The sequence below is a fragment of the Acinonyx jubatus genome, chromosome C1, assembly GCF_027475565.1.
Source record: "Acinonyx jubatus isolate Ajub_Pintada_27869175 chromosome C1, VMU_Ajub_asm_v1.0, whole genome shotgun sequence".
Classification (NCBI taxonomy): Eukaryota; Metazoa; Chordata; class Mammalia; order Carnivora; family Felidae; genus Acinonyx; species Acinonyx jubatus.
Window position 1 is genome coordinate 109003969 of NC_069381.1, and position 12623 is coordinate 109016591.

At 39.7% G+C, this 12623-nt stretch overlaps 1 protein-coding gene across 13 annotated transcripts in view; it reads left to right on the top strand.

Moving 5' to 3' along the window:
• SAP130 (Sin3A associated protein 130) overlaps positions 1 to 12623 on the top strand; it is an 80859-nt gene that overhangs the window by 28124 nt on the left and 40112 nt on the right. For 12 of the 13 annotated variants that reach the window (XM_027056080.2, XM_053214840.1, XM_027056082.2 and 9 more), the window contains 5 exons: positions 259 to 406; positions 569 to 659; positions 865 to 969; positions 5528 to 5669; positions 8192 to 8313. In XM_027056080.2, the coding sequence (XP_026911881.1) occupies positions 259 to 406; positions 569 to 659; positions 865 to 969; positions 5528 to 5669; positions 8192 to 8313 (608 nt within the window). The remainder of the gene's footprint in view (positions 1 to 258; positions 407 to 568; positions 660 to 864; positions 970 to 5527; positions 5670 to 8191; positions 8314 to 12623) is intronic. The other variant, XM_027056085.2, reaches the window with a different exon arrangement.

Genomic DNA, 12623 nt, shown 5'->3' on the forward strand with positions numbered 1-12623 from the left:
GGGCATCCAACTTTGGCTCAGGTCATGATCTGGCGATTCATGAGTTCCAGCCCCACATTGGGCTCTGTGCTGACAGCTCAGAGCCTGAAGCTTGCTTCGGATTCTGTGTCTCCCTCTCTTTCTCTGCCCTTCCCCTGCTCACACTGTCTCTCTCTCAAAAATAACATTAAAAAAAAAAAAAAAAGTAAATGGCCTTGACCGCCTGCATCGAGTCTAGAAGCAAGTTAGAAGTCACAATGTCTTTTCTTCCCTTTTCAGTCGGCCAACTTTGTCTATCCAGCATCCACCTTCTGCAGCAATTAGCATTCAGCGTCCTGCCCAGTCACGGGATGTAACAACAAGAATCACACTGCCATCTCATCCTGCATTAGGGACGCCAAAACAGCAGCTTCACACCATGGCTCAGGTAAAACCAGAGGCAAAACCACCCATGTAGGCTGTGGGTTAAAACCAGAGTTGTGCAAAACTTGATAAGAACCTCGCAGTATGGAAGGCAGCAATTGCTTTTAACTGCATTGAGGTTGAGCTGTTCTTGTTTATAACTGTGTTGTGGATCTCCCCCCGCCAGAAAACTATCTTCAGCACCGGTACACCAGTGGCTGCGGCCACAGTAGCACCTATTTTGGCAACCAACACCATTCCTTCAGCGACTACAGCCGGTAAGTTGGCAGCCCTGCTCTCCTGCTAGGGAAGTGTGAGTCTTAAGTGTTGAGTTAATTTTTCATTTCTCAGCTTCAGTCAGAGGAAACGAATAGGCTAGAAGAATTTTCTTATCTTTTCCTAAGACCTTTTGTCAGGTTTTGGAGAATCTGTAGTGTGTGTAAAGAGATCATTGTTGAAAAGGTTTTTTTTCTCCAATTTCAGGCTCTGTGTCACACACACAAGCTCCCACAAGTACAATTGTTACCATGACAATGCCCTCACATTCGTCCCATGCTACCGCTGTGACCACCTCAAACATCCCAGTCGGTAAGTGTCCTGCAACCTTCACACAGAGCTTGAAAGGGATTTTTCTGCCCCTCTGACCAGGTCTTCATATACAAGGCTAGTATTGGTAGGGTTTTGTGTTTTGTTTTTTTTTTTCTAATTGTTGTTGATTTTCAAGGCAATGCTGAATTTAACTCTTAAATGTCTTTGTCATACAGATTTGGCATTGAGAGTAAGGGGGAAAAAGAGGATAATAATGTTTGAGAGCTCAAAGTAAACATTATTTTAACACAGCTTTGACTTCCTCATTCATCAGACTTTACCTCTTCTGTGTGTACCTATTAAGAAAAAGTTAACTTCACAGACATAGACAAGATTCACAGGAAAAACAGGAAAGAAGCACGGATCTGGAATGAAGAGAACTTGTACACGGCTGGATTGTTTAGGAAAAATCTCTGGATGATGCACAGCAGGAAGGGTGATAACCCTCAAGTTAATTACCTTAGGTTCTCATCTGACTGCTACCTCAAGATACTTCACAACCATCATAAAATTTCTTCTAAGCTTTGTTCCCCTTTTAAATTTGTATATGCCTTGAATATTAAGAAGCAAATCTATGTGGGACACCTGGGTGGCTTAGTCAGTTAAGCGTCTGACTTTGGGTCAGGTCACAGTCTCATGGTTTGTGGGTTCGAGCTCCGCATTAGGCTCTCTGCTAACAGCTTGGAGCCTGGAGCCTGCTTCAGATTCTGTGTCTCCCTCTTTCTCTGTCCCTCTCCCGCTCATGCTCTTTCTCACTTTCTCTCAAAAATAAGCATTAAAGAAATTTTTAAAAAAGAAGAAGAAAAAATCTTTGAAACATTTCTGGCAGCCAAACTTTAATCATTAAGAGCAGGGATCGAGCATCTTTCTGTGTAGCTCCAGATTATAAATATTTTAGGCTTTGTAAGCTTCATAGGTCTGTGTCACAACTGCTGAGTTGTGGATAATATGTAAACAAATGAGTGTGACTATAGTTCAGTCTTTTTATGGACACAGAAATTTGGATTTCATATAATTTTCATGTGTCATGAAATGTTCTTCTTTTGATTTCTGCCCTCCCCGCCCCACCATGACAAAGTATGAACCCATGTACAGCCCATGGGCCATACAGAACCAACATCAGGCGGGAGTTGCCCACAGGCTGCCAACACCTGTCCTGGGGGCTGAGGTCTCACCGTCACAGCTTCCAAAGCGGAGACTGACCTGTGAGGCAGAGCACTGCTCTGTTTAATTCACAAGCCCCAGGTTTAGTTTCCAGGGTTAGCTTTGATTTGGTTGTATGAAATTAAGCATGTCATTTTACTGTTTATTCCCAGAGACATGGGACAGCTGCCATGTTTTTCATAAACTTTTGGAAGAGTGCTTTCTGTGAGATGACACACTGACATACTTACCTGGCAGAAGTCTGGTGAGCAGACACGGAAGAATGGCTTCCCTACTGCTACATTCCAGTGTTCCTTCCCTCTGTGCTTCCTTCCTTTCTTCCTTCCCACGTCAGACAGCTTCACATTCCTCTGGGAAAACTTGGAGGACACTTTTCCGGAATGATGGTGGGACCCAGGAAGTCCTTCCCCCTCCCTTAGATAATTTGGCCACGCCAGTCCTTAACTTGGTAGTAAGTCCCACAGTAGGCTTTTAGCAGTGAAAAAACACTGCTACTGCCTTTTTCTCACATTACCGCTCACTGCATCTTGGCGTTGGAGAGACCATACGTCTTTCACACCCCTCTGAATTTAATTCCCTCCTTTGAAAAGAACTTCAGAGGGTATGATTTTAGCATTGATACACTTTTATTGGAAAAGAACGTTGCTTATTCCATATTGTCACCTCACACCATTTTCTGATTGTGTCTCCTCAGCACTGTAACAACAGATCCAGGTTTATTCTTGCCATCTTTATAGTCAAGAGCCTCACTAGCATACCTATAGCTACGAAGAAAGTTAGACCAGTAAAGAGAGGACAGTGTGCCCTATAGGGGCTCTCTGGTTTCATCTTGAATCCTCTCTGTAAAGAGTTATTTAGAGATTAGGTCCTGTTCATGTCACTGTATCTTCCCAAGCGGTCACACTGTGGAAGTAAACTCAGAGTACCAGGAGAAAGAAATATGTGCATTCATTTGGCTAAAACAATTAACTTTTTACCTGTCTTAAGTTACAGGGCAGTATTCTACATCTCCCAGCTGTTTAATCTTTGATTTTTAGCCATTTCGTAAATTCTAGATAAAATCATTTGACAGAAGTGTCCAGATTTAACATCTGCTACTTAATGTGACTGATTTCGTCTAAGTCCCACTAGGCTCATATTCTAGTTTTCTTTTCCTTATTTACGGTAAGCCAAATACTTTCCTGTTACATTACTAGATGATCCCTGTGCAGAGGTACCTCAGTTGAGAAAGGAAACCTGATATTAACCCTACAGCATTGGTTTTCAAGTAGGGTTTTAGGGGATATATTAAAATCACTTAAGCAGCTTTTTCCAAGTCACACTTGCTTTCTCCAGGTGAGATTAAATACTGAATTCAACCATTTTTACTAATAGAAATGTGTTGAGTCAGGGGGAAAAAAGCCTAATTAACCATGAGCATAGTTTCTGCCTTTAAGGAGTGCTCATTTCCAGTAGAATACTGTCTTTATTTTCTCCATGCTCTGGCCTACATATGACAGAGGTGTTGGAATTATAAAAAGCAGAATCGGATGATCACAGCATTCAGAAAACCAGGGATTCTCTTTGGAGGTGGCATTATGTTCAACTTATGATTTTTGCATTATGTTTTTCCTGAAGTGTTTGGGTGTTTTTTTGTTTTGTTGTGTTGTGTTTTGTTTTTTAGATAATTGAGAATATGTGGCTTATTTTAATTTTTTGAATGTTTTGTTTATTTTTGAGAGAGAGAGTGGGGGGAGGGGCAGAGAGGAATGGAGACACAGAATCTGAAGCAGGCCTCAGGCTCTGAGCTGTCAGCACAGAGCCCAATGCAGCACTCAAACCCATGAACTGTGAAATCATGACCTGAGCCAAAGATGAACCCTAACCGACTAAGCCTCCCAGGGGCCCCTGTAGCTTTTTTTAATTAGAAACAAAGGTACAGCAATAAATTTATGGGTGTGTGTATGGTTTACCAACCAGTGGTTAGCTGCTCTCCTAATGACAACTGCATTCCTATTCGAAGCATTCTTTTCTCCTACCTTTTATGGGCACAGTGGGAAAACAAGGCTTGGTTGCTCCCCCCTCCTTACCACCAGTGGAAGATGTGTCATGCCAGCTTCTCCGTTCATTAGCCATTAGATGTCATCATCAGTGGTTGAACTGGGCTTTCCAGTATCCTCCTGCAGAAATTTCTCCAGCTGCCTCCCTTGGGAAATAGCTGGGGATCATGGTGGGTTTGTGCTGCTTACTGTCGGTGTTCAGTGCACTGCACTTTGGCTAATGTAGTGGCATCATCCTCGTCACCAGTGTTTATGTGCCAGTCACTGCTGTGACTTGGGTCTTACACGGATGGTAGCTGTCCTTCTGTCTCTCTGATGTAGCCTGCAGCTCTCCTTTCCAAATTCCCTCACATAGAGTTAACAGGTCTGTAAGAACACTAAAGTAGGTCCCAGTTCAGCTGTACCTTCTAAACAAAACTTGATTGCAAATACTAGAGGAGAGCAAACTTTGAGCCTCACATTAGATTTGAAAACCGTATGTAGTCATCTTGATTTTGCTGTAAAGCATTATGGAGGGGCGCCTGGGTGGCTCAGTCAACTAAGCATCCAACTTAGTCTTGGCTCAGGTCATGATCTCATGGTTCGTGAGTTTGAGCCCCGAGTCAGGCTCTGTACTGACAGCATGGAGCTTGCTTGGGATTCTGTCTCTCCCTCTTTTTCTGCTCTTCGCTCGCTCGCTCTCTCTCCCTCTCTCTCTCACGTGTGCGCGCTGTCTCTCACAAAAAAGAGAGCATTATGCATTTCTTTCTAAAACAGAAGCATTATGTAAAATCACAGGATGTTCAGAGGACCTAAGAAACAAAGTGATTATCAGGGCGCTTGGGTGGCTCAGTCAGTTGAGCATCTGACTCTTGGTTTTGGCTCAGGTCACGATCTCACGGTTTGTGAGTTCAAGCCCCACATCAAGGCTCTGTGTTGTTAGTGCAGAGCCTGCATGGGATTCTGTTTGTCTCTCCCTCCCTCTCTCTCTGCTAAGTAGAAGCTAAGATCTTTGCCATGTCTGTATTCAAAATTTTGTTGATTTTTTTTTTTCCTAATTCAAATTTTTTCTCCTTTTAAAAAAAAAGGCCTCCAAGAAGCCAGGTCTAGGGGAAAGGACCTGATTACTGGTATTTTTGTTAAAGTACTGATGATGTTGAACCCTGTTTGACAAATAAATATATGAATGTATCAGTGGAGTATTGGATTGAAATAATTCAGTTGAATTTTATGTACTCCTCTTCTTTTATTATGAAAACTAAAAAGCCAGGCTTCTTATTACTGTTTGCATTCTTAAGATTGTTGCTGGCCAAGAATGTTTTGGCATGCCAATAAAAGCATATGAGAGGTAATGTGATTGGATTTTGCATTTGTAGCTAAGGTGGTGCCTCAGCAGATCACACACACTTCTCCTCGGATCCAGCCTGATTACCCTGCGGAGAGGAGTAGCCTGATTCCCATTTCAGGTCATCGGGCCTCTCCAAATCCTGTGGCCATGGAAACCCGAAGTGACAATAGGTAGGAGGGAATGTGCTGGTTACACTGCCCCATTGTGTCATTAGTTGGTTTGATTTTTCAGTAACAAAATGTCTCACAATATAGTATATATACACTTATTTTCAAATTTGCTCCTGAAAATAATATGTTGTACAATTTATTTTTTCATTTTGTGAAAATGTGCTGTGTTTATTTAGCTATTCTCCTTTTGATAGATATTCTGCTAGTATCTGCTTTTTTGTTTGGTGTGTTTCTGTGTTTGATTTATTTTGAGGCAGTCTGACCATATGGATTGAAGCATCGTGACCCTTTCTCCCTAAGTACTTTCCTTTTCAGCCCCAAAGAACAGAGACCTTCTCATAACCACAGTGCAATTACCCAAAATGATTCTTTAGTCTTCCATTCCCGTTCAGTGACATTTTTTAAGACTATGGACAGGCCATTTGTTTTTGTAGAACGTTCTTCAGTTTGGGCTTGTTGGATACTTTCATCATTAGATTCAGGTTATGCATTTTTGGAGCAAATAGCACTTAGGTGATGCATTCTTCTCACTGTCACCGCAGCAGAGAGCTTATGACGCCCTTGTGTCTCACCATTAGCCATGGCAATGCTGGTTATGTAATGAAGGTGGTGGTTGCCAGATTTTTCCATAAAGGTATATTTTTCTCCTTTGTAAACCACTGATCCGTGTGGAAATACTTTGAGACTGTAAATACCCTCCTCCTCAGTAAACTTCGTCTCAGTGGTGTTAGCATCTGTTGATGCTTGGCTGAATCACTGATGCTTGCAGTATGATGGTTGCAAAAAAGTGACTTTTTCTAACAGTCATTTCTTCCACATTTGTCAGTTGACATTCTTAGGTAAATAAGTTTTCTCTTATTTACACCCATTTATTTGTTTTGTTGTGCGTCTTATTTTTTTAAATCAGCATGCGCTCATGGATTTGGTCTATTCACTATTATAATCCTTTGCTGTCCTCTGTTTTGATGCTCAGATTTTCTCTGGGAGCTTCTTGAGACCAGTTCCTGTGGGTTTTGTCATGTCCCATTCATTCTAGCCCTTCCTTACTTTCCACTGTAACAAGATACTCCACGCTCCTCAATAGTGTCTGAGCCCTGGCATCTCCCATTTCCCCAGGGAGACCTGGCTCCTTTTCATCATTTAGAAATCTGGATCTAGGTGGTAGCTCTGTTCATTGCTACTGGATTGTAATGATAGGCCCTTTTAGCAGACAGAAGTAGGAAGTATGTGATGTTGTAAAAATTCTTTAGTACACGTTGATACTTCTAGTTCAACCCCATTTCTTCCGCCATTCCGTATTTGTATCTCTTCTTCCCCAGTGAGAAGCTGGTACATACAGTGCTTATGAAGTAATTTCAGAATTGGATCATTTTTAAGTGTTCTTGTTTGAGGACTGTGTGTTCTTGTGTGTAGGAATGCTTATAGGTTTTAATATGTTGGTCTTCTGTCCCATTCACCTTGCTAAACACATCTGTTAGCTCTAAAACTGGTAGATTCTCTTGGATTTCGTATGTAGGTGTATGAGGGATTTTTTTCGTTTCCATTTCACATACCTATTTTTTTCTCGTTAACTAGAGCTTCCAATGTGGTGTTGAATAGAGCAGAGATAGTGAACATTCTTAACTTATTCCTCACCTGAATGGGAATTCTTGTGAAATTTCATTATAGATTTTGGTAGATGCTATTTTCAGGTTGAGGAACCAAGTGTTTTCCTATTCCTATTTTTTAGGTATTTATATCATAAGTATCGAATGCGATTAAAATTTGGAGGGGGAGTATTTTTTTAATTCTATTCTAGTTAACATTTAGTGTTATCTTAGTTTCTATTAAATATTTTTTGTGTATCTTTTGTGATACTTCAAATGACTGTCCTCTTAATTTTTTAATAGTATCTAAAACAGTAGTAGAAATTCTGATAGTGGGTCATTCTTCCTGTGATAAACCTTATTTGATCATGATGTATTTTATTTTACATAGTACTCTATTGAGTTTTATTTAGAAATTTTTGTGTTGATGTAGAGAGCGAGATTTGTTTATCTTTTCTACTATTCTCCCTGTCCAGTTTTGGTATCAGGACTACATTAAGCTAAAAAAAAGTAAGTTAGATCTCGTTTCTTCTTTTTCTCATCTCTGAATCAGTCTGTAGAAGTTTGAGGTTATCTGTATTATGTGTGTTTGATAAGATTTCCAGTAAAAACAGTCTGAACTTCAGAGTCTTTCAAATGGAATTGAGCTGAGCAAACCTTTGATTGTGAGTTTTTCTTTTGAGTCAGTTTGGTTAATTAGTACTCTGTGTACATTTTTATGTTTGTTGATAATGGTTATTTATAGTACCCATGTATTTTTAAAAATCTTACTCTCTTGGTGTGTGTCCTTTGATCTGACAGTTTATTTGGTACACAATTGGGGAAATGTTGGTATGGCATATAAGGGTATGAAGATGATCTGGGGGATAGGATCATTTGAAAGTGAAGAAGAAAATAGATCCATTTTGGCTCATATTATCTGTCTTCCACCTATAGACCGTCTGTTCCCGTTCAGTTCCAGTACTTTTTGCCAACATACCCACCTTCTGCATACCCACTGGCTGCGCACACGTACACCCCAATCACCAGCTCTGTGTCCACCATCCGACAGTATCCAGGTACAAGCCCTGCTAGGGGACTTTTAACTTGCCAGTTTTTGTAAGCAATGAAGTGAAAGTTGCCCAGTGAGTATTTCTAGAATGGGTTTTCTTACTCCACCTTCTCTTTTCAGATTCAGATAAGTTGATAATCTCAGGCTTTAAGGTTTTATCCCATCTGTGTGATCTATAAAAAAGTTGCTGCTTATTAGTATATTTGCATGGTTTTATCCCACCTTGAGGATAATTATGTTAACAGTTTATCTTAAAATGGCAGTATGGTTAAAATGGTAAAAGCTGTACTTTTATGGAGCTTCTGTTGTTTTGTGGGATATCTGTTGTGTTTGTAATATCAGTCCAGTTTTGCTCAACACTCACCATCCTCACTTGTAAATAGTGTTCTTTTTGCTAATCCAGAAAAAATAATACTTAATCCTCAGGGTTTGTGTTTTCTTTTCTCATGAGACCCTCAGCTTACTTTAGGCATAAGAGACCAGACTGTGGGTGTTGCCTTTCTACTGTGTGACCCGGGACTGCAGCCAGGGCTACATGGAGCCATTGAGCACTTGAATGGGGACCCAGCACAAATGAAAAACTGATTTTTTTTCTGTTTTACTTAATGAAAATTAGAGAAATTTTGAATATGTTTGGAATAATTTAGTGATCATGAAACTACTGTTTCAAAACTGTAGATTATATTGAATCAAAATACAAATGAAATATTTTTGATAAAAACTTACCTGATAAAAATTGAAGTCAGTATCTGATTTGAGATGTGCTTTAAGAATAAAACATACCCTGGGGTGCCTGGATGGCTTCAGTTCAGTGTCTGGCTCTTGATTTTGGCTCAGGTCATAATCCCTGGGGTCATGGGATCAAGCCCCATGTTGGGCTCTATACTGAGCGTGGAACCTACTTAAGATTCTCTCTCTTTGCCCCTCTACCCCTCTCACGCTTTCTCTCTCTCTCTCTCTCTCTCTCTAAAATAAAAATGTTTTAATTTAAAAAAATGTTTAAAAAGTGAAACTTACCTGGGGCGCCTGGGTGACTCACTCGGTTAAGGGTCTGACTTCGGCTCAGGTCATGATCTCATGGTTCGTGAGTTCAGGCCCCTCATCGGGCTCTGTGCTGACAGCTCGGAGCCTGGACCCTGCTTCAGATTCTGTGTCTCCCTCTCTCTGTTCCTCCCCCCGGCTCGTATTCTGTTTCTCTCTCTCTCTCAAAAATAAATAAAGATTAAAAAACAAATTTTTTTTTAAAAAGTGAAACTTACCCTGAATTTTGAAAACATAGTATGGAAAGAGAATGTAAAATAGCTTATTAATTATTTTATAGTGATTATATTTTGAAATTGTAATATTCGGGGTGTATTGGTTTAAACAAAATATATCATTAAAATTAATTTGGCCTGCTTTTTACTTTACTAATGTAGCTACTAGAAAATTTACAGTTGCAATGGACTTAACATCCCCATTGGACAACATTGGTCTAAAACTTTCAGATTCTCAGGTTTAATTTAAATAGCTTTGAAAACAGGTTCCTCAGTCTCTGCTTTGGGTTTTTTACTGTTTGTTTTTTTCTTTCCCCACAAAACTTTCTCCAAGGCTTATTTTAATGTGGGGAAATAGCTGATGAAATGTTCTGAGTTATCTGTCCTATTTTGCTGTACATCAAAGTAATAACATCTTTTTTTTTAACGTTTATTTATCTTGAGAGAGAGCACGAACAAGGGAGGGGCAGAGAGAGGGAGAGAGAGTAATAACATCTGTTCAAAAGAAACTTCTAACTATTCTTTATTAACAGTCCTATAAAGATAAAACGTGTTTACCTGATGTCAGAATAGGATGCAAGGGGCGCCTGGGTGGCTCAGTCGGTTAAGCGTCTGACTTTGGCTCCTGTCATGATCCCATGGTTCGTGAGTTTGAGCCCTACATCACGCTCTGTGCTGATAGCTCGGAGCCTGGAGCCTGCTTCAGATTCTGTGTCTCCCTCTCTCTCTCTGCCCCTCCCCTGCTTGTTCTTTCTCTCTTTCTCTTTCTCTCTCTCTCTCTCTCTCTCTGAAAAACAAACGTTAAAAAAAAAAAGTAGGATGCAAAAAGTATGGTAGAATGATGTTGACAGTTAAGTAAACTTCACGTGTGTGTGTGTGTGTGTGTGTGTGTGTGTGTTACATTTAATGCTGAGAATTCTTAAGTCTCCATTAGTAACAACACTTAAAGTTTTTTCATCTACCTCAGCCAGTTGATACTTCTGTAACAGTGCAGTCATGGTTGCCTTTCTGGAAAAGATGACTCACGACCAATATGTATTTTTCTGAATGCTATCCAACTGTAAAGGGCATGCAGAGTCCCTCTTGAGCTAGAACCATCTCTGCAGACACTATCATTTTATATAAATGTTTATTTGTAAACATCGATCAGAAGAGGACTGTCAGAAGTATTGGTGATCCTGCCAACCATCTGTTTCTCTACATTATTATTTTTCCAAGTGTCTTCTTTTACCACTGCAGTACTCCTGATGGATACAAACACAGAAAAATGAGTAGTCCAGTCAACAGCACTTACTTCTTCCAGTATCAGTGCTGTCATTGTTGGTCCAGAGGAGGGGTAATATATTATTTCTCAGACATGTGGATCTTTGCATGGGTGGACACAGCTGAAGGAATGATTTATTAACCAGCTTACAATATCATGTTTTCAAGTGGCTCCTTTGTAAATGATTATAAAGCAGATGTTTCCAAATCAGGAAGAGAACAGGAAAATTTGTGTATAATAGCCTCCGATCTTGCAAAATATGAGATTACTGTAATACGTAGTTTATGATAGATTAGACTAGTTCGTGGGCTCTGGTTGTGTATAAAGATAGAATCTTTTTGGTTATTTAGTTACTAGGTGTAGATACAAATAATGTAATTATGAATATATACACATAATCTATATACTCTGTAAGTAATTGATCCATCTCAAATTGTTCCCGAAATTTCACTTGTTGTAGAGATATTTTCCATTTCATTCATTTATTCATTCATGCGTTAATTTCACAAATATTTATTGAACCCTATTGTTGTATGTAAGGTCCTATTCTAGGCTCTATTTTTAAAGTTGACTCTTAAACATCTTACTTTGATCAAGCTTAGAGCCACATGGGGAGATAAGACATGAAGAACCATTACTGGAGAGAATGTGCTAATCCCAACAAAAAAGGCTTGAGCAAAGCCAGGCTGCTTCTGAGCTAAGGTTATTTCTACTTTGAGAGGGTAGGCTTAGAGGTCAGGAGTGACTTCCTAAAAGAAGTGACATTTGGAAAGCATCTCTCAGAATGAGTAGCACAGAGCCACGGTGGGACTGGGGGAAAGCACTTTTCTGTCTGTGAAGAAAGTTCACAGAATATGCGCTCGGAACAGAGTGGTTTGGTGTGGACAGGAGTGTAGTGTGAGTGAGGATGCTGCACGTGGAATGAGATCAGCCCTTGAAAGGGTTGGGGTGGTGACTGGACTGCATGTTCAGGCAGGAGACCACAGCCGTCACTGAACAGAAACAACAAAGGTTCACTCACTTCTCAAGAAGAAACTAATAATTTGGTGGGTGTTGATTTTTTCTTCTTTCTTTTACAGCAAGGGAAGAATTGCAATATAGCAATGATTATAAATTTATACGTCCTAACATTTTGCTGTGATTTTCTCATTCATAATAATAATCTCCTTTTAACCAGTCTGTGGTTTATAGAACTTAAATTACATTGTTTCCTTTTTTTAATTGGTGTGTAATTGACATGACATTATCTTAGTTTCAGGTGTACAACACCTGATGATTTGATATTTGTGTATTTATGAAATGAGCACCATAATAAGTCTAATTAATTAACATCCATCACCTCAAATAATTACAAATTATTGTTTGTTATGAGGAGAACTTAAAGATCTACCCTCCTAGTAACTTCCAGTGTACAACGTAGTATTGACTCTAGTCACCATGCTGTGCATTACATCCTTGTGACTTATTTATTTTATAACTGGAAGTTTGTACTTTTGACTCCTTCACATATGTCTCCCACCCTACATTCCCTGCCTCTGGCAACCGCCAATCTGTTCTTCATATCTGTGAATTCGGTTTGGTTTTGTTTGTTTTTAGATTCCACGTGCAAGTGACATCATAGCGAGTTTTTTTCTGTTTTTGTCTGACTTACTTCACTTAGCTCAATATTCTCAGGGTCCACCCATGTTGTCACAGATGGCAAGATTTCATTCCTTGTAAGGCTAAATAATTTGTGTGTGTGTGTGTGTGTGTGTGTGTGTGTGTAGATATAGATATCACATTTTATTTACCCACTTA